The sequence below is a fragment of the Ambystoma mexicanum genome, chromosome 11 (assembly GCF_040938575.1).
Source record: "Ambystoma mexicanum isolate Mex_15411 chromosome 11, UKY_AmexF1_1, whole genome shotgun sequence".
NCBI classification, from domain to species: domain Eukaryota; kingdom Metazoa; phylum Chordata; class Amphibia; order Caudata; family Ambystomatidae; genus Ambystoma; species Ambystoma mexicanum.
The window spans coordinates 865,871,408-865,891,855 of record NC_090934.1 but is presented as its reverse complement, the minus strand read 5'-3'; the positions used below and the strand labels follow the sequence as shown (position 1 = coordinate 865,891,855).

General features: G+C 46.7%; 1 protein-coding gene across 1 annotated transcript in view; it reads right to left on the bottom strand.

Moving 5' to 3' along the window:
- RIC8A (RIC8 guanine nucleotide exchange factor A) overlaps positions 1-20,448 on the bottom strand; it is a 170,844-nt gene that overhangs the window by 51,833 nt on the left and 98,563 nt on the right. Inside the window, exons 4-7 of the mRNA XM_069623908.1 lie at positions 8,631-8,725; positions 7,822-7,972; positions 3,567-3,662; positions 3,020-3,164 (exon numbers count right to left, since the gene is read on the bottom strand). Coding sequence (XP_069480009.1) covers positions 3,020-3,164; positions 3,567-3,662; positions 7,822-7,972; positions 8,631-8,725 — 487 coding nt within the window. The remainder of the gene's footprint in view (positions 1-3,019; positions 3,165-3,566; positions 3,663-7,821; positions 7,973-8,630; positions 8,726-20,448) is intronic.

Sequence of the window (20,448 nt, the reverse complement as noted above, 5' to 3'; positions counted from 1 at the left end):
TATACCATCTAAGGTGAGCGGGGGACACCCCTGCGACCCCTGCTACCCTTAAATGGTATAATGGGTTATACCTTTACCAGGTCAAACCACTGCATTTTTTCCACGATTTTTGTCAAGGCGACATTTTTGCTGCAATTTTATTACTGCATACCATTTCAGTTACTTTGAATGGGAGTAAAAAGGCACAAGTTAATAGAATAGATCACAAATACTTTCAGTTCACTAGAGGACTCGATTCAGTTCAATAGGCCTAGGCCAAAGTCAATGGGCTAGTGTCTTGGATAGGAAAGAACAGTTCTTGTAGTAAACGGTAAAGTCTTTGCCAATGTTCTCAGAAGTAGTTTGTACTAAAAAGAATCATATGTTGGGTCAGAAGCTGATTAGGGCTGCAAGTTGGGAAAGTTCCATGAACTTTCACCGTGAGAAGTAAGTTCTCTCAATCGGGTTGGCAAAGTACCTTAATATAAAGAAAAAGATGCAGCTGAACACGTTGGTTCCTGGCAGTTCCTGCAGATCTCACTGTTCCTGAGCCTCAGTCGTGGGGACATGAGGGAGGACGTCGGGGGACTCCTGCACTGCGCAAGGGACTGGTCAAACAAGCTGGCAAATGGAAGATCTTCGGTTCGAATAGCTGTCTTCAAGCACACAAGCAGGTGTCCTTCCCCCTGGATAAACCTAACCAGCTCCGAGAATGGTATCCAGGTGGCTTACGAGTTGATTGGTCCCACCAACTCAATGGAAGAAGTCGTCCTTGAAGGGGCTGCTCTGTCGAGATGACCTTGGCAATTCAGACCTGCAGCAGGGCTTCAGCGGGCAAACCAACGGTCCAGGAGTTGCAGCAGCCGTCCTGTTCCAGCTCGTCTTTGGTTCTTTCGTTCCAATGGCTGACTCTGCTTTCCAGTCCAAGAGACTCACCTTTTAAATAGTTTGCTCCCTTTCATTCCAGCCCAGCTGCCACTCACCCAGCAGGGTGGCTGTCCTTGCTGGACAGTCAGCCAGCCAGCCAATCACGCCAGAGTGCATTTGGGTCTCGTAGGAGACTAAGCACAGGGAGTTTCTGGCACTTCCTTCACTTCCTGCCCACCCCAGATACTCAGGCACCAGAGGCTGTCTTCAGTTCTGAAGCCCGCCAAAGGCGTACGAACAAAGGGACCAAACCTGGTTTGGCGCACAGAGACAAATTCTAGAAGGACCTTTCCAAAATAAAATGGCGAAAAAAGAAGACCGGGACCTGTTTAAACAAAGGGGCTTAAGTCGCCATCTTGAAAAACATGGCTTGCGTGATTTTTAGCTACCGGTGTTCGCAGTCGGGAAAAATCATAGCAGCTTGTTGTAAAACCACTGCCACCAGCCATTTCGATAGGAAAGGGTAGCATTTGACTGCCTCATGAGTTTCTAGACACAGGGGATACTAGGTAACCCCTCCAGCACTCTATAGGAAGATAGTGTGTACTGGGTCTAGGAATTTAAAATGACTAGGAAAGTCAATTTAACTGTACATTCTCTGGGAAACAGTAGTTTATCCCTGAGAAGGTATTTAAACCTTGTGGAAGTTTAAAAAGACATCCCTGTGTTATTGCACTGAGGGTGCTGTGTAAAACACACGAAAAGATGCCTATTGAGTTATCTTAAAACTCCATAATCAAAGAACACAAGAATAAAACACACATCAAAATACATGAAAGAGTGGGAAAAAAGACTCACACTCTTTCCAGGTAACAAATCAAGTCCTAAAAATCCAGCAAAGTTGCTGGGGGTCTCTAAGGTGAAGGGAATTAGCACATTTATGAGAATTCTCCCTAACTCCCCAGTAGGGAAGAACGGTTTGGAGGTTTTCTTTTTTCTCCACTAGCTGCTCGTAGACCTATCGGAGAAGACTTGAACCTGCTACCCTGATCCCATCTGGACCTTTGTTTTTGGCAGAGAGATCGTGTGATGGCTTGAACAAGGGCTTAGTCAAAATGACTGCGCTAGAAACCTTACCTGAGACCTTCCTTATATTTGGTGCGCTGGTCCATTCATGCAGGTTGAAAACAGCTCCTTTCTGTCAAAAAGACGTTTTTTCCTGTGCTACTGGAGGGAGGCAAAAGAAATACAGCCAGGCTCTTTTGCACATTTCTGCCTACAGTTATGTCCTGGAGAGTAGTGTCACTATCCTTCGAGGTAGAAAAGAAGCAAGCCTTTTATGGTTAGCTTAACTGAGATTGGGTTGTAACGCTGTGTGTTTGGATAGAGGGAGATCCCAAGCAATTTCCGAAAAACTAAGGCCAATAACATGGTTGTATTTGACGGTGTCCAGTCATAATTTCGAAAACATAATTTCGAAAGTCAAAAAAGTCGAATCAAAAATGTCGAAAAAAAAAATGTCGAATTGTTTTTTTTTTCGATATTTTTTTTTGGGCTCTAGTTTCTGTGAAAAAAATAGGTAAAAATAAAAAAAAGGGGGGTTGGGGGGGGGAACCCCCCATTTCGAAAAAAAACGTCATTAAAAAAAAATTCGACATTTTTTTTTTCCGACGTTTTTTTTTCGACTTTTTGACTTTCGAATATTTTGTATTCGAAATTATGTCTATGAACCGTATTTGACAAGATGGCCGCCACATTATCTGATGCATATAGATGGAATAATGCTGTTACTCTTTCTTCGCCTTTTTTACCCAAAAAATGTTACATCCTTCTTCAATGGAGAAGACGCAACCTTAGCATGGTGCTTGCCTCTCCTCAGTGCAACTGACACCATGAAGGACGACAGAGGCAGCTGCGAGGATGTCTAAACATATTCATGAAGGATGGCCCTGTTCCTGGTATCGATTTTACAGATGGTTGCAGCTGAGGACTGTGGTTACTTTCAGAACTCAGTTTAACATCTGGGCCAAAAGGGATCCCTGTTCTATCCAGTACATTCAATCTCAGAAAAGGACCCATGACCACCATGACAGGGGATGGAGAAGAGAACCTTCTTTATCTGAGACAGACTACTAAGGTGCTCAAATTCACTCACTTCAGCTAGCACGCTTACCGTTCTCCTTGCAGAGGACAAAGAGGAACTCGGCTGCACAATGCTTGACATCTGTGTCCATGTGTGTCATGAGTCGCACAAGCTTGTTGCGCACGTGCTCCCCCACTTCCGGTCGGTTTTTCACGTCACGCAGAGGCGGCAGCACCTGAGAGAAGAGAAGCGAGTGAATGGGTGGCACAGAGGGCGCTGCTCATACTCAAGGGCCATCCTTGAATCGTTATGTAGTTGGGCCGACGAGCTAGTTCTGGGGGCGCAAGACATTGATCTTGTGTATCCGTGCACATTCCATTAGTTCTGACACTATTTCCCTTGTGCACGCAGTGTACTCTGATATTGATGTTTGTGTTATGGTGATAGTGTTTGCACAATGGTGTTTGAGAATAGATACGTGCTGATTGCATCGGAACTGCGGTATGCTCTTCTGTGTACATCTTTGTGTTATGCAATCTTCCTTTAGTGGGTTGTTACAAGTAAAAGGGGTGTTGCTCTCGCTTCACCCCCGAATGTCCCCCTCCTCCCCTTCGGCATGGGCCTCCCCCCCTCTTACCTTGGCTCGTAGGTATCGCCTGGTCTGCTGGTGAACTTGGGCGCTCTGAGTCAGCAGGTTCAGTGCCGGAGTCAGATTCTCCTTCATTTTAAGTCCCTGTAAAATGAGATGTAGAAATGGCTCAGGCTGGGCAGAGAGAAGTGACTGGCTCGCGCCTCAGATCCAGGAGTAGGGTACAGTATCCTGACAGGCTGCCGCGCCCCCACTGCCTCCCAAGAGGTCTCCCGCGATATACAGAGAACAATGCGAACCCCAGCCACCATTCACATAACAAGGATTTCAAAAGCCGTAGAAACTAAATTTGAAAAGTTATGAAATGCTATTCAAAAGGTATCCAACAGGATATCCTGATTATTCTAACTTAGAACAACCCAAGGTAACCATGAGAAGCATAGAGCAATGTCATTTTACACAAAGAAAAACATATTTTATTTCTGACTTATTTATTACACAAAAAGTGAGTGTGTTTAACGAGTACATAAAATTCATTCCTTTAAACAAAGACATACAATTATAATTTAAACAAAATCTAAGTACATTTTGTAGAGGTCCACCAGTTGATTTAGGCAAGATATAAATACATTTGTACGCAATATGAAAGCATTTATACAGGCCTGCCAACGTACACTTCTCACATGGTATATGAAGAGAAAAGAAAAGGTCTCGAAGCGAATAAATCTATAAGCAATTGGGAACAAAATGAGTTCCAACAGACAATGAGACCGTTAAGACGTTTCGGCGGACCACCTGTGAGGCCACTGATGTTGGAAAACCGCCTTCCTCGGGGCAAAATGAGTATTAAAATTCCCCTAAATGACTGAGGGGGAATACTTCAAAGGCAGGAGGTCAGGACGTCAAGCAAGACCTCGGTACAGAGCATGAGCAGGAGTGGCTGGAGGAAGACACTAAGTCTTAGAGAAATATAATGTGCTCTTCTCCAAATATAGCATACAGATCTTTAATTAATAGAACCCGATGATCATGGACATTCTTCAGAATAGAAGAGTTGATACCCTTTAGTGAAACAATGTTGGTATCAAATGGGTGTTGCGGTAACAAATACCGAAAGCCTGGGAATGGATCAGGCGTAACTCCCGGTGTCAGCGAGGATCTGACAACAGAGAAAGAGATACATTAGGAACTGAGTAAATAGCCGGCAACGTGATGACGTGCGATCCGGCTGCCAAATAGAAATCCTCGATCGGCTAATACGTCTACGTTCTGCATCCTCTGCCTCCAATCTGTTCCCGTCAAATGTACGACTGCCAGACCCGGAAAATGCCCTGTCCACATGCCAGAGATGCATCTGAAGCGATTGGCGTGACGTGTGAATGTAACGTCTGGCATGTACAGCACTGTCATGTAGGGCCCGCCTTCTCTGACAGAAGACTGTGAGAATCAAATCCACCCTCTGCTCCACTATCATGGACAGAGTTAACAGTCCTATCAAGGAAAGGGTTAGCTCAGCTTTGTTATGGCAGGCAGCAGACGCCCCCTTACTGGCCACCACTCACCTTAGCAACTGGCCAATATCCAAACCCCTTTTATCTTTCTCTGCTGCTAGAAACTGAGCCAACTTGTGAACTACAGCCACCTGTGCAGATTGAGGCTTTCATGAATGAAATATTTTGCCCCATGTCCATGGTTTTAGCAGGGCCATACTGGTATGCATAGAGCACCTTCGCGTGTGTCTGCTGGACCAGCAGGTACCCTTGTGAGTTTCCGGAGTTGCCATTGGCTCTTGAAACCTGTGTAGTGTGACCAGATTTTAAAAGTAAAAAACCGGGACAGGGCAACTAACATAAAAGCAGGACTAACTCTTGAAAGTGGCTGTCAAGGCACTACACTTAAGTAGCGTTTTGGAGGAGAAGGGGGTTTAAGTGTTACTGTTCAAAGAAACACATATAATTAATTCATCACAAACTAACACTATCTTAAGTTGTAAAATGCAGCATTTCTCCTTTGAAAGATTGTGCATTCCTGCCTGCCAGCTATGAAGACCTACTACAAAAAACAGGGACCACTGCAGTTTCCAATGGGAACATAATCTGGAGAAAGGGGGACAGAACACCAAAACCCGGGATTTTCCCGGCAAAACCGGGACGTCTGGTCACCCTAAACCTGTGCAATGTCATGCTGGAGTGTCAAGTCCAATGAGTGTTTTAATGGATCCATTGCCAGTGTTCGGCCCAACAGCTGCATTGTTTAATATTTATATTTATTCTTCAATCAACACTATTGATTAACCCTTAGTATTACCAGGATGTGACCTTTTACGGGTGCCATGTAATAATGTTCCCGCAAAAATATCGCCTGACAAAAAAGTAGCTTTTTTGGCGGACACATTATTGCATTGAACATAAATGGTAACCCGTCCTGATATATAATGTAACCAAATATGTCACCAATGGCTTTTCCCGGCGACATTATGTATAGGGACATTATTACCTGATACCCTTTTACGATTAAGAGTGTAGCTTTGTGTATACCATCTTTGCCAGTCCTACATGTGTTCTAGTGAATGAATACGAATTCTTGATGTTAAACAATGGCAAGAAAGCTAGGAAATATTCTGGTCTTCAAAGAACAATTTCTAATTCTCGGTGTGGCTTTTGGTACGATTTAAGCTATTTCGTGCTAAGAAAAGATCAGTCTTAATATGACAGAGGGCCCTGTTTTCTGACTCTCATTTTTGCTTGATCTCTAATCGGCTTTCAACACCATTGATCATCAAGACCTGATCAATGTTCTGTAAAAATGCATGGGATTGACTGCAACCGCACCCCAATGATGTCCTCTTACCACTTCAACCATAAAAAAGTTCTCCAGAAAAGCACCTCAAGGTCCCAGTGGCGACTAGTAACACGCAGTATCAAAGTCCATTAGTAAGCTAATGATGCTAAACTCTGCCTCAACACCTCCACAATCATGTCTTGGCCTCATCTATCGAATCATAGACTGCCTTGCTATTCACGGGAATCAAAATTGCTGGATCTGTGTGATTACTGCACAAAAATCACTGTGAATGCCCAAAATATCGTTTTTTCTCTCTCTCTACATTTTACACTTTTTCTCGCAAATAAATGGAGGGGGAGATCCCCCAAGACCCTCTCTCAACCCCTTACTCCTAATTAATACCTCTACTTCACAACCTATCTATTTTTGCGAGAATAAGTGCAAACATTTGATTTTAAAAATCCCATGGTTTTTGGCCTCACAGTGATGGGGATTCAACATGTTTGTATACATTTTGCTCTCCTTGTAGCCTAGAATAGGCTGGTTAGCATGTTGCCAGCAGTTACCAGGAGCTACTTCTGACTCCCCAGGCTAACTGCTGCCATACTAATACTTATTTGGCATTAATTGTGTGTGTTTTGGAATGCGTATAAAGGAGCACTGGGACACATCTAGAGGACATTTGAGCCATAAAAGGTAATCTATATATATATATAATGCACAATACAATGTAGTTTTCATCTCCTGTGGAATTTAGATTTCTGGCACACTATATAATAGCTCCTCAGTGGAAGCTCCTTCATAGTGGGTGATGCCTAATACCCAGAATCTGTTTTTAGTTCCCCCTCATCAAATCTTTACGTTGATCCCAACTTTGTCCAAGCTTACCTCAAAATGATTTTGATGAATTTCCAATCCCTAAAAGCTGCACACAAATCCAGATCCCCGTGCTGCCCCTGTGGCATTGAGCTGCACTGATTCACTCCCTCATATCTATGCAAGTGCAAGTTCACTTGGATTCATTCTCTTTCAAACCCCACATTTTCTAAAAACTCAGACAGCCTGGCTATAGCTCTTTCTTCTGCAAAGCGTAATGCTCAAACCTGTCCAACGTGAACTTTAGATCCTAGTCCTTCCTTACCTGCAACAACCTGCTCACACGAGACCTGAAGCTCAAATGAGGGCTTATGCCTCCCTAAACCCCGAACACATCTCAGTGTGAAACAGCAAAGCCCTTTGGAAATGTTGCATTCTGGAATGTCTTATCAAGGCTGCTAAAATTGCTACGTTCATTATGTTCGCTTAAGGAAACTACCTTGATCATCTTAGCTTGCAGTAGCTGTTTGCCTAAAGTGTGACTTGATATCTTCTATTGCACTTTTATTCAACCCTGAATTGCCTACTGGGGCAAGGGGTCTTTTGTGTGTTGGGTTTGTGTCTCCCTGGCCATTGCCTTTACATCTTTAGTGCCCTGACGCTTATTTTCCATGCACGTTGCACAGTAATGAGGCTCACTCACCCTATCCAGACTCTGCTCCAGGAAGTCCAGCAGCATGCTGGGTGCATCCAGGTTAACCCCCATGTACTCGATGCAGCCCGGTCTCACCTTTGGGGACAGCAGGACATCCAGGCACCTGAATGGCAGGTTTCCCAGGAGGTTCACTGTGTGACTGAATGGACAGAAAGGAGACAATAAATGCAGAGGCAAGGTGATCTGTATAGCTACAGAAAAGGCACAGAGCTGGAAGCCTTTCCTCAACGTATGGGAAGGGGGGGGGGGGGGGGGGGGTTCCACACTGTGGTTGTTTGGGTGGCATGAATAGTGCAGTCCTCATTTTGTCCCAGAAGATGAAGCCCTTATAGGGTATGGATGAGCTTGTTGCATGAGAGTTGAAAAGAAAGGAGATGAAGGAGGAACTCAGTCTGTGATGCGAGAGTGATAGGGTCTCTCACTACAAGGGCGGGTGGACCACAAAGCACACACTAGAATATTGGATGGTTAAAAGTCACATAGATTGAAAAACCCTTTTCACTCAGTAGAGGAAACTGGTTTATGGTCATTCCATCGAATATTTACCATCGAATGACCATTCCATCTAAAAAAATGCATCGAAAATATTACTATCTCATGCATGTTTTTTCCTTTTTTTAAAAAAATTGGGCCCCCCCCCCAACCCTCAATTTTGTACCCTTTAAAACCCATTATAAATAACACTAAACCCTTTATCTTGAAAAAACATGCATTCGAGATCATCACAGGCCATGAGTTGTGGCTAGAGTGTCTATGCAGAAGGAGGGGTCCAGTATTACATAAGATGACATACTTACCTGTGGAACTCCACAGTTGTGTCTTTATCATCCCCCTTCAGCATGAGGCAGTAGCGCAGGAGAGCACCTAGGTGTCTGAACGCCGCTGTGTCCTCCTGAAATCAGTGCACAAGAGGGGATAAAGTACGCACTGGAGGCACATGTAAATGCATCTAACATCACCTGGCAGTCTAACCAAACTCTCCTAGGGAGTACAGGACCCCTCGCTGTGGCCTGCTTTTCTGCATTAGTCACCCCAACCTTTCCATGAACAAAGGATTAAAGAATCTAGGCAATAGCTACATGCCCTTACCCCCCACCCCCAGAAAGTGTAGGACACATAACCTTCTCAACCCCTGGGGCAGCCAACACCCACCCGCTAGAAGTCACTGTGAGCCATCTAGTACCCAGTCGTGTCTGCCCTGGACACTGCACCTAACTGCTTAGGCCAACATACGTAGGCATCAAATAGGCCTTACTGGCATGTCCTCCTGCACTAGGCTCAGGACAGATGCGAGCCTCTCGCTATAGCCTCTGAACCAAAGCATCTTTAAAATGGATGCTACAGCTCTGCACGACAATGAATAGACCATGGTGATAAATGTGCTTTTTACAATGGACTCTGTTTGACCACTGTAGCTACTCAGTTGGAATGGGTGCTGGACAATACCAAAGAAGCTCGGGTGGAAAAAAGAGGGGTTCACACAGACCAGGACCACTAGCCATACAAACCACCAAACTCTTATGATGAATATACACTTGACTGTAAAGAATCGGGTTTGCAGACATTGGGCCTCATCACAAGTTGGGCAGAGCAATAAAAATGAAGCGGTAACACTATTACTGCCGCATTACCAATTGGGCGGAAAGTTGGGAGATTTCCCTCCAGCTTTGAGGTGGAGGTAAATCTATCGACTTGCCACCTATTTTGCACATTTACTGCAGCGCAATTTGTGCCGCAGTAAATGTGCCGAAAATGCCCCATAGAGTCCTATGGACTCTATACAAAATGGGGATTTACAGCCTTAATGCAACTCGGGATCTGGATCTAATAGTGCCAGACTGAGTTGCAGTAACGCGATTTGTGTTGGGCGGTATCCCAGCAGATTTACCGCCGGGATACGCCTAACTTGCCATGAGGCCCAATGGGCCTCATCACCGGCTGGGCGGAGCGGTAAAAATGCAGCAGTAATGTAGAGAAACAGGCGTATATGGCATTGATAGAACCCGCCCCTTCATCACCCCTTTTCATCACTGAAACCTGGTTGTCTGACGACTACGAGCCCATTGCGAACAAGGCTTTCTCACCCGTCTAGAACATTGCAGTCCGGAAAAGATTGCGAGGGGAGAGGGCTTGCGATACTAGACAAACACCAATTCCCACTAGTAATTAAGGACACCTTAACCAACACCACAGACTACGAATCCCTTATGGTAAAACTGCAACTCTCATCTTCCACCTCGCACAGCTTCCTACCCATCTACAGACCCCCCAGCTACAACAAAAACTTTGCAGATACACTTGGTGAAGCACTAGCCACCAAACACATCCTACATCCAACACTTACCATCCTAGGGGATTTCAACATATGGTTCGACTCACCACCAAACCCTATGACCCGATCACTCATAGACAATCAAGAATCACTCAACCTGACACAATACATCTCCACATCGACGCACACGGGAGGTCACATACCCGCGCCACCCAGGAGCCTATCCGGCCACCTAAGTCTGATGCCGGCGAAAATGCACGCAAGCATCTCTTAAACTAAACTCTTAGAACTTCCACCACATTGACTGCGGTCACCGAGGGCAGTCCAACCACAAAGCGCATTGAGGCCATACAAATGGGGAAAGAGCGCTATATAAATAACCGAATGCAATACAATACAATGCCTCCGACATACTGGATGAAGAACAACAAGACACTTCCATGACACCAGGTATAGTTCAAATACTGCATTGAGTGTATGAGAGACATTATGCACTCAGACAACCATACCGAATGTACCCTCAAACTGAAGTGGTAGCAGGAGAGTTGCAGACACCGTTGAATATCGAAGAGCTGTAAAGGAAATCTGATAGGTGCAAAGTGATGTCATAAGGAGAAGACACGATGATGCATCAAAACGATATGAGAATATGAGAAGCAAAGTAAACATATATATGATGCGATCTTCAGGACTACAGACATGTCTACCCAGCCCCCACCCTCTATCATGGACTGATCACTCAGCGATTTTCTTCTCCATACCACTGAGCACAGCCACTGGCGGTCAAGGACAGACTCGACCACCAAAAATCACCTCCCCTCTCATTCCACTATAGAATAAAGTGGTAATCTCCCCATATCTAGCACACTCAGTACTGAACTCTCTCAATACACTTTCCTTCCAGGAAGGACCTTCAGCGATCAAAACCTTCAACCTCTGGCTTACCAACATCCTCACACCTCTCACTCCAACTAAACTGACCTCTCAGAGATCGGGACCAACACCCAGGTGGTTCACTGCCAAACTCAAATCACAAAAAACCCCAGGCACCATCTGGAACAGACCTAGAGAACCGACCACACAGCCCAGAACAAAACCACTCTAGCAAGAACAACCAGAACATACAGACTGGAAATCGGGAAAAGCAAGAAAACATTCTATGGGAACAGAATCCTAAATGCTCGAAACCTGAGCAAGGAGCTACATGGAATCATATCCAAATTCAAATACCTGGCATGCTCTAACCACCCCCAACCAGTCTCCCAAGCCCTATGTGACACCTTATCACTGCACCTCCACAATGTCGCCAATGACAGACACTCCACCATCATCTCTAAATTGGAACACATGCCTCCTCCCCCCACCCGCCCACAGACTGAACTTCCTCAAAACCTCCCCCATACAAAACGTTGACTCTTTCTCTCCTATTTCACACCAGGAGTTACAATCGCTCGTAGCAGGTAGCCAGCCGCCCTTCAGGCTCCCCCGAGGACCCCTGCCCATCCACACCCCGCAAAAACATCCTAGCCTCCACCTGTGCAGGATGTATCACACGCTCAATCCTCAACCACTCACTCACATCAGGATCCTTCCTGGAAACCCTAAAAACCTCCTACATCAAACCCATCCTCAGAAAACCGACACTCGACCCACTCCTCCCCCAGAACTACCGGCCAATCTCCAACACACGCTTCATCACCAAACTCATGGACTGCACAGCATGCAAGCATCTTGGCCTTTTCCCAGAAGCAAACAACCTCCTAGACCCTGCACAACGGGCTCCAGGCCACTGAGGGGAACAGAATCCTCCCTAGTCTCCATCTGGGACCACTTAAAAAGAACAGCCGATGCAGAAGGCTGCGCTGTACTCATCCTACTGGACCTCTCGCAGTCTTCGATACCATCGTTCACACTATCCTACTATACTGGATACAAACACTATGAATCAGAAAGAGAGCCCTTTCCTGGATCTCCTCTTTCGTCGCTAACTGCTCACAAATCATGCACCTCGACCAGTTCACATCCACCTCACGACCAGTAAGAAAGTGTGTCCCACAAGGAGCATCCCTAGCTCCCCTAATTTTCAAATTTTACCTAAACCCCTGACAGCAATTATCCACTCATACAATGTTACATGCTACTACTACACAGATGACACCCAGATCACCCTTAAAATTCCAAAATCTCAAGGCTCCGGCAGTCCAGATCTGGCCTCATGCCTCTCGGATATTGACCACTGGAAGAGGACCAACCACCTCATCCTCAACCCTGGGGAAACTGAAATCTTAGTCTGTGGGAAAACAGCCCTCCTTCTCCAACCAATCCCGTGGCCTCAATCCCTAGGACCAGCGCAAGCAACTTCAAATGTGGTAAAAAACTTTGGATGCACATTGGACACTGACCTATCCCTCACCCAATACACCACCCCCGTATCTAAAACCTGTTTCTTCCACCTACGGATTCTTAGTCGTATTTTCCCTTACCTCACCTATCCGCACCGCTTCTCGGCCATCAACTCCATCATCCTGTCCCGCCTAGAGTATGCAAACTGCCTCTACCTAGGCGCTGCAGCGTTTCAACTAAAGAAACTTCAAAGAATACAAAACGCGGCAGCATGCCTGCTCGTTGACCTACCCACCAGAGAACACATCAGCCCTACACAAACTGACTCCCAATTGGTCGAAGCACTACCTTTTAAAGCCATGTTCCTCTCACACCGTGCCATTCACAACACAGGCCCGGAATTCCTGCAAGACAAAATCCTGCCCTACCAGCCCTCAAGGAATCTCAGATCTTGCACAGCATATTGCCTAGTGATCCCACCTTACAACTCCTCCGGGCTGGGTGGATCCACATTCTCCGTCCAAGCGCGGACTATCTGGGACTCCCTACCCCTACACATTCAAACACTGAAAATCACTTGAAATTCAGAAAGGCCCTAAAAACCTGGCCCTTCCCAACATCCTCTTGAACTCCTCCCCTTCTCTAAACTACACTGCTGAACCCAACATTCCTATACAACAATTACAGCACAGATGCCGGCAGCATTCACAGCGGCTCACCTTGACAAACTATCGCCCCATGCACAACAACACTCCTACCCAATAAATAGTGCATGGAAGCCAGCAGCATTCACTGTGGCACAACACAATAAACCTTACTCCTCCCCCAACCACGGCACGGATAACATCAGCATTTGCATCAGCTCACCTTGACAAATTTCCACCCCATGCACAGCAACACCCCTACCTGACAAATACACCCAGGAAGCCTGCAGCATTAGCTGAGGCACACCGCAATAAACCTCCCTCACCCTCGCCGTTCAGACTATCACTCCAGAGAGACCACGAATAAAGAGACCAGGCCGCCCACACCAGACAAAGGACACTGCCCCCGAAATGCATTAAAGCATATGGTACGTATACCTTACACCACGGTATACCTTACACCACGTCTGTGGACACAGGCCATAGGCACGGCCCAACATCCATGCACCATAGAATGCAGCTATGGCTATGCCAATACAGTCTAGCAGCGCACATAACAGTCCACACTGAAACACCTGACGTACCTTAACACCTCTGCCACTGGCATACAGCGACTACCAACAAAAAGAAAATTCGGTATAGCTGGGCACACATCGAATCTTCAACAATAGCACTTGATCCCAAACAACCAACAGCACCCACCCACGTACCTGACCTTGGGCTGCTTAGTGGAGCCTAGCCAGCCATCTAAGTCCTATGCCGGTGAAAATGCATGCAAGCATCTCTAAAACTAAACTCTTAGAACCTCCACCACATTGACTGTGGTCACTGAGGGCATTCCAACCACAAAGCGCATTGAGGCCATATAAATGGGGAAAGAGCGCTATATAAATAACCAAATACAATACAATGCCTCCGACATACTGGATGAAGAACAAGACACTGTCCATGACACCAGCTATAGTTCCAATACCGCAGTGAGTGAATGAGAGACATTATGCACTCAGACAACCGTAACGAATGCACCCTCGAACTGAAGTGGTAGCAGGCAGGTTGCAGACACCGCTGAATGTCGAAGAGCTGAAAAGGAAATCTGATAGGTGCAAAGTGATGTCATAAGGAGAAGACATGACGATACACCAAAAAAACCTGTTCCTCCAGGTTTGCCTGGGTGTATGAGGTGGTATCTTCTGAGCAGTCGAGGGGTATTCAGATTAGAAAGTGGTTCCCAAGTTCTTTCACTGGAGGGATATCCTTTCCATTCAACCAGGTATTGAAGCTGACCCCGTTTATACCTGGAGTCGCATATCCGGGACACTTCATATTCCAGTTCATTGTCCACCACCACAGGAGTGGGTCTGCAGGATTTCCGAGAGGATTGAATATAAGGTTTTAATAAGGAGGTGTGAAAAAACTGGGTGAATCTTTTTCCAGGATTCTGTTAGCTTGAGCCAGAATGAGACTGGGTTTATAATTTCCTTGATGGAAAATGGACCATAATTCTGGGGGGCCAATTTGTTTGGCCGTAGATGTCGGGGTAGTAATTTCGAGGACAACCAGACTTGATCTCCAACTGAATAAGAAGGCCCCGGTCTTCTTTTGGAATTCGCATATCTCTTGGTCTGTGTTCTGGCCTTCTCTAAGTGCTCTTTGGTCTCCTTATGTATGTTGATGAGTGTTTCAATCCAGGAGTCGACAGTAGGTACCGGTGTGGGTTGTGGAAGAACAGAGGGCAGAACTGATGGATGGAATACTTGGCTGCAATAAAAGGGACTGGTCTTAACTGCTGAATGATCAGAATTGTTATAGGCGAATTCAGCCACGGGTATCAGGAGCGACCAGTCATCCTGAACCTTAGTTGCAAAACCTCGAAGATATTGTTCCAGAGTTTGATTAGCATGTTCTGTGGCCCCGTTAGTTTGAGGGTGATAACCTGATGAAAGAGCACGTTGGATTACTAATATTTGACAGAGGTGTTTCCAGAATTGTGAGACGTATTGAGGTCCTTGATCGGAAATTATCTTGGAAGGAAGTCTATGAAGGTGGAATATGTGCTCCAGGAAGATTCCAGCCAGTTCAGATGAGGATAGTAGCTTATTGAGGGGTGTGAAATGAGCCATATGAGTGAACAAGTCAATGGTGACCTTGATGGTGGTGTACCCTCGGGAAGGCGGTAATTCCACAATGAAGTCTGTAACGATAAATTCCTATGGCCTTGTTGGCAGTGCGGGTTGTAGCAGAAGACCCGCCAGCCTCTTGTTGTCATGTTTATTCTGACTACAGATTGCACAGGCTTGGACGTATAGTTGTACGTCAGTCTTCATTTTAGGCCACCAAAATTGTCTTTGTATGAGGTGGAGGGTGTTGGTGATGCCACGATGTCCGGAATGAAGGGTATCATGACAGAGGTTTATTATTCTTTGTTGTAATTTTTGTGTAGGAATGAGCAGAGCGTTGTCCTTGAACAAATATCCTTCATTGACTCTCAGGTTCCACTGATTCTTTCTTGAAATATTCTTCCAGAGTTCAGAGGATTGAGTTTGTACTCGGATTTCTTCCAGGAGGTTGACTGCTTGGGCTAGAAAAATCGTGTGGGGGAAACATCCTAGGATAGGCCTTATCTTCGGTAGTTTCATAGTCAGGCCGTCGAGATAAGGCGTCAGCAATCAAGTTTTGTGATCCAGGAACATGAGTGATGTGGAACTGGTACTGGGCAAAGAAGAAGGCCCAACGAGCCTGACGACTGTTCCGACACTCTAATGACTGTAGAATTTGAAGATTTCGGTGGTCCGTGCCGACCTGGACTGGGTATCTTGCTCCCAGGAGTAGATGTCGCCACTCAGTGAAGGCTTGGCGGATGGCTAAAAGTTCTTTTTCCAGGACGGAGTAGTGTGTCTCACTGGGAGTCAGGGTTCGTGAAAGGTAAGCAATGGTTTGTTCTAGTTTATCCTCAAATTCTTGCTTCAACACCGCTCCAATGGTGTAGTTAGAGGCATCCGTTTCCACAAGGAATGGTCGATCAATGTCAGGTTGGGCCAGAATGGGAGCTTCAGTAAATCTTGTCTTCAAGAGTTGGAATGCCTTATCTTGCGGAATAGACCAGACAAAGGGGGTATCTTTCTTCAGGAGAGCAACAATCGGTTGAACACTCTCAGAGAAGGTTGGTATAAACTTCCGGTAGAAATTGGCAAGCCCCAGGAAGGATTGAACTTGTTTCACGGACGTGGGAGCAGGCCAAGATAATATAGCCTTTACCTTTGAAGGGTCCATGCCAATTCCCTCTGGAGTAAGGATAAATCCTAGGTAATGAACAGAAGCAACGTGAAACAGACATTTCTCGGGTTTGGCCAAGAGTTTATGTTCACAGAGTCGTTGTAGTACTGCCTTTACGTGCTCTTCATGCTTTAGAAGGTCCTTGGAGTAGATCAAAATGTCATCCAGGTAGACAATGACGAAGAGGAATAGCATGTCAGAGAACACCCTGTCCATAAAACGTTGAAAGACTGCTGGGGCATTAGCTAATTTAAAGGGCATGACCAGATATTCGAAGTGACCAAAGGGTTTTCTGAATGCTGTTTTCCATTCGTCTCCTTCCCGGATACGAATCAAATGATAGGCACCCCAGAGGTCCAGTTTCGTGAAAATCACAGCGCCTCTGACCGCTTCCAGGATATCTGAGATTAAGGGTAAAGGGTACCGGTCCTTGAGGGTGCATTGATTTAATCCACGATAATCGAGGCAGGGTCTGAGTTCCTTAGTATCCTTCTTAGGAACAAAGAAGAATGAAGCTCCGGCTGGAGATTTTGAAGGTCTTATGGTGCCATTCTCAAGGTTGGTATCCAAGTATTCTTGGAGGGCCTTTTACTCAGGTTCGGAAAGGATGAACATCCTGCCAAAAGGAATCACTGCTGAGGGATCCGTGTCTATGCTGCAGTCTTCAGGCCTGTGAGGGGGTAAGGCTTGGACTATGGAAGTTGAGAACACATCAACAAATCCCTGATAGGCCTTAGGAGCCTGCATGATATTGGAAACCATGAGAGGTGCTTGATGGTCTATTGGTGGTTCTTTGGAGGGGGTCAAGGAGGGATCCAGGATTAGACAGTGAGACATACAAAACTCTGAGCCGAGGAATAGTCATCCTGCTGTCCAATTGATATACGGGTTGTGTTTCTGTAACCAGGGCATGCCCAGTGCCATGGGGTAATGAGCTGACTTAATAATGTCGATTCGAATCCGCTCTTGGTGGTGGTTAATTGAAAGCTGGATCTCTTTGGTCTGCAGGCTTATGGGCCCCGAAGTGAGGGGCCTTCCATCGATCGCTTCCACCGGCTGCATGATGCTTTGTGTTTCATATGGGATGTCGTGACTAAAAACCCAATCTTGATCAATGAATATTCCCATAGCCCCGCAGTCTACCAAGGCCAAAACAGGATAGGTCTTATTCCCGGAGGTTGATAGGAAGGCCTGTAGTATCACTAGATTGTTTTGTCCAGGAGAGTTCAAGGATGGAATTGATGTGGAGCAAACATCTCTCTCCCGAAGCCCTGCTCCATCTAGGATCGGGAGTTGGCGTTTCCCGAATGCCGAGGAGGGGCCAGAGGGCATTCTCTAACCAAGTGTTTGTCTGAGGCACAATACATGCACAACCCCGTATTAATCCTTCTCATCCTTTCTTGCCGGGATATGGGTCCACGGAAGGCTCCTATCTGCATGGGTTCTGGTTCGGTGACTGATCCAGGGTTTGTGTCAGATTTGGAGGTACTCTCAAAGGGCACCTTCGGAGGGTTTCCCCTAGATTTTTTCTTCTCTGCCTTCCTTTCCTGGAAGCGAAAGTCTATTTGCATGGCAAGGTCCATAAGAGCCTGGAATGAGTTTGGTCGGGCCACTCTGGCTAACTCATCTTTAATCTCCTCATTTAGTTGTCTCCTGAAAAGGGTAAAACTTGCCTCCGGAGACCGATCAGCTTCCTTGACCAATTGCTTGAAGCAAGTTACATACGTGAGCACATCCTGGGATCCCTGCTGAAAGTCTAAGAGGCGTTCCTGGGCACTGAAGACCTGCTCTGGGCAATCAAACATGGTCTTTAGGGCCCGTATGAAACCATCGTAGTCATCTAGGAGAGCATCGCCGGAGTTAACTAGGGGTGTAGCCCAAGTTAAAGCATTTCCGGAAAGGTGAAAGATTATGAACCCCACCTTAGCCCTGGGAGTGGAAAAGTGATAGGGCTTAAATGTAAAGTGTACCAAACATGAATCCAGGAATCCATGAAGGGTTTTTGCCAACCCATCGTATTTGTCAACAATGCCGCCCACTAACACACTTTCTTTTGCGGCTGAATCACGGGATAGATCTAATTGCTTGAGAGCAGCGTTTTCCGCCTTTAAATTCTGCACCTCTGTGGTTAATTCTTGCATACCTCGCATCAGGTCCTGGACGGCCGCTTCCATGTCGACTTCAAGTGCGGTCGGTAGACGTCTCAAACTGTCACGGAGTTCCCCCCTTCTCACCTGAGACCGTTCCTTGCTGGACTCTGTGGGCGGTGTCTTCTTGCGGACAGACCTGGACTTGAATAAGGCTGAGCGAGTCTCTTCCGACTCCAGCGTGCGTTTAAGATTCCGGGATGCAGCAATTCGGGGATCCGGGAAACGAAGAAGACGTGCTGATGGCATACGAGTCCAGGAAGCAAGAGGAAAAAGGAAAGGGGCAAGGAATGGAAGTAGAAAAGCTAGGAACCAGGAAAGCAATACTGCGAACTACGGAGCACACGTCTGATCGCTCCTTGGCAATAGCATTGAGACGCGTGGAGCCGCGGGGGTGCGGTCTATTAGTAGAATACGTTATGTCCAACGTATAGACCGCGGAAGGCGTGTCACGCTGGACGGCCATGTTGCGAGTGTCAGGGACTGCAAGGCCCGTTGAGATAAGGACCAGGAAGACCAAAAGGGGTGCGTCCTGTGGGTCATGACATGCGCTGCTTTCCCCTTGCGACCGCTGTTTGTCCTTTTCTTGCTCTTGCATGTACGGTTTTTCCTTTGCGTGCTCTGTGTCTTGACTTACTGCCTTTCCTCGTGCTGCACAGCCTTTCTCTTGCATGCATGTCTTTGTTCCATATCTGCCACTTTCTTGCGTGCGCGGCTTCTTTCTCTGTTCTTACTTTATTGTTCTTATTTCATTGCAGGCATCGGCTGGAGCCGCGATGACGGAAGCTGAGCAGGATCGTGGCAGGATGACTCTGTCAGACCAGGAAGCCAAACAGTATCACTGGGTGAGTATCACTAGGGCCACTGATCACCTCCCCGTGGCTGACAGGAGCTGGTATACGTGAGAGAGGGCTCACAGGTAAGGGTAACTGAAGTCACGGTCTGGTCTGAAGAGGTTAACAGGGGCTGCACCAGTGAGCGTCACGCTTCCTAGAGCAGAGTAACGCAAAGCACGGTCTCAGGATGGGGCGTGGCTTATATAGCCAGCCACGTCCGATCAACCCAGCCATCCCCAATCACTAGTCTGCATGCAGCAGAAAGGGGTTTTGACTCACCACCTGCCATGTTGGGACACCAGGAAGTTGCCAGGGTCTGGCCTTGTGCTTCTCATCCCTTATGAGCCTGGTTCCAGAGGCCCGGGTGGCTCTTCTTGGTCTTTTGCAGATGCTGGTATGTCCCTGAAATGGTGCCAATACCCCTACCACTGTACTGGGGGACTATGCCTGTGTATTCCTGGACAGCCGACCGTGACTGTACTCCCCCCCCCCCAAAGCCCCTCTCAAGGATAAGTCCTTCCTCGGTCCGGGTTTGTTTGGGTTACTGCGGTGGTAGCTCTTGACTAGTAGTGGAGCATGGACGTGGTCGCTAGGTTCCCATGTCCTGTCCTAAGGCCCGTACCTTTTCCAATCTACGAGGTAAAATAGCTTGTTTTTTACCACCTTGCTCACCATCGACAATTACGGGGGCTGGGGTGTCTTGATCTGAGTCCCGGGTTGCACAGACTTTAGGAGGGAGACATGGAACTCTGGGTGAATTCGCATGTTCGGGGGAAGGTCAGTTTCATTTTAACGAGATTGATAACTGCCTCAATGACGTATGGACTGAGGTATCTGGGGTGGAAAGTTCGGGGTCCTTTCACATTAATATGCCTGGACATCAACCATACGGTGTTTCCGACTTGGTACGCAGGGGCCTTTTTCCGGTGCTGGTCTGAACATTTCTTATGCCTCTCCTTAGCCCTGGCTAGATGTTCAGCTGCTTCCTTAAGGACATGGGCGATTGTGGTGTGTAAGGTTGTCACTGCTGGCATTTCCAATATCTCGGGTGGATCAAAGGTGGAGGTGTGTGGATGCCGTCCATATGCAATGTAGAATGG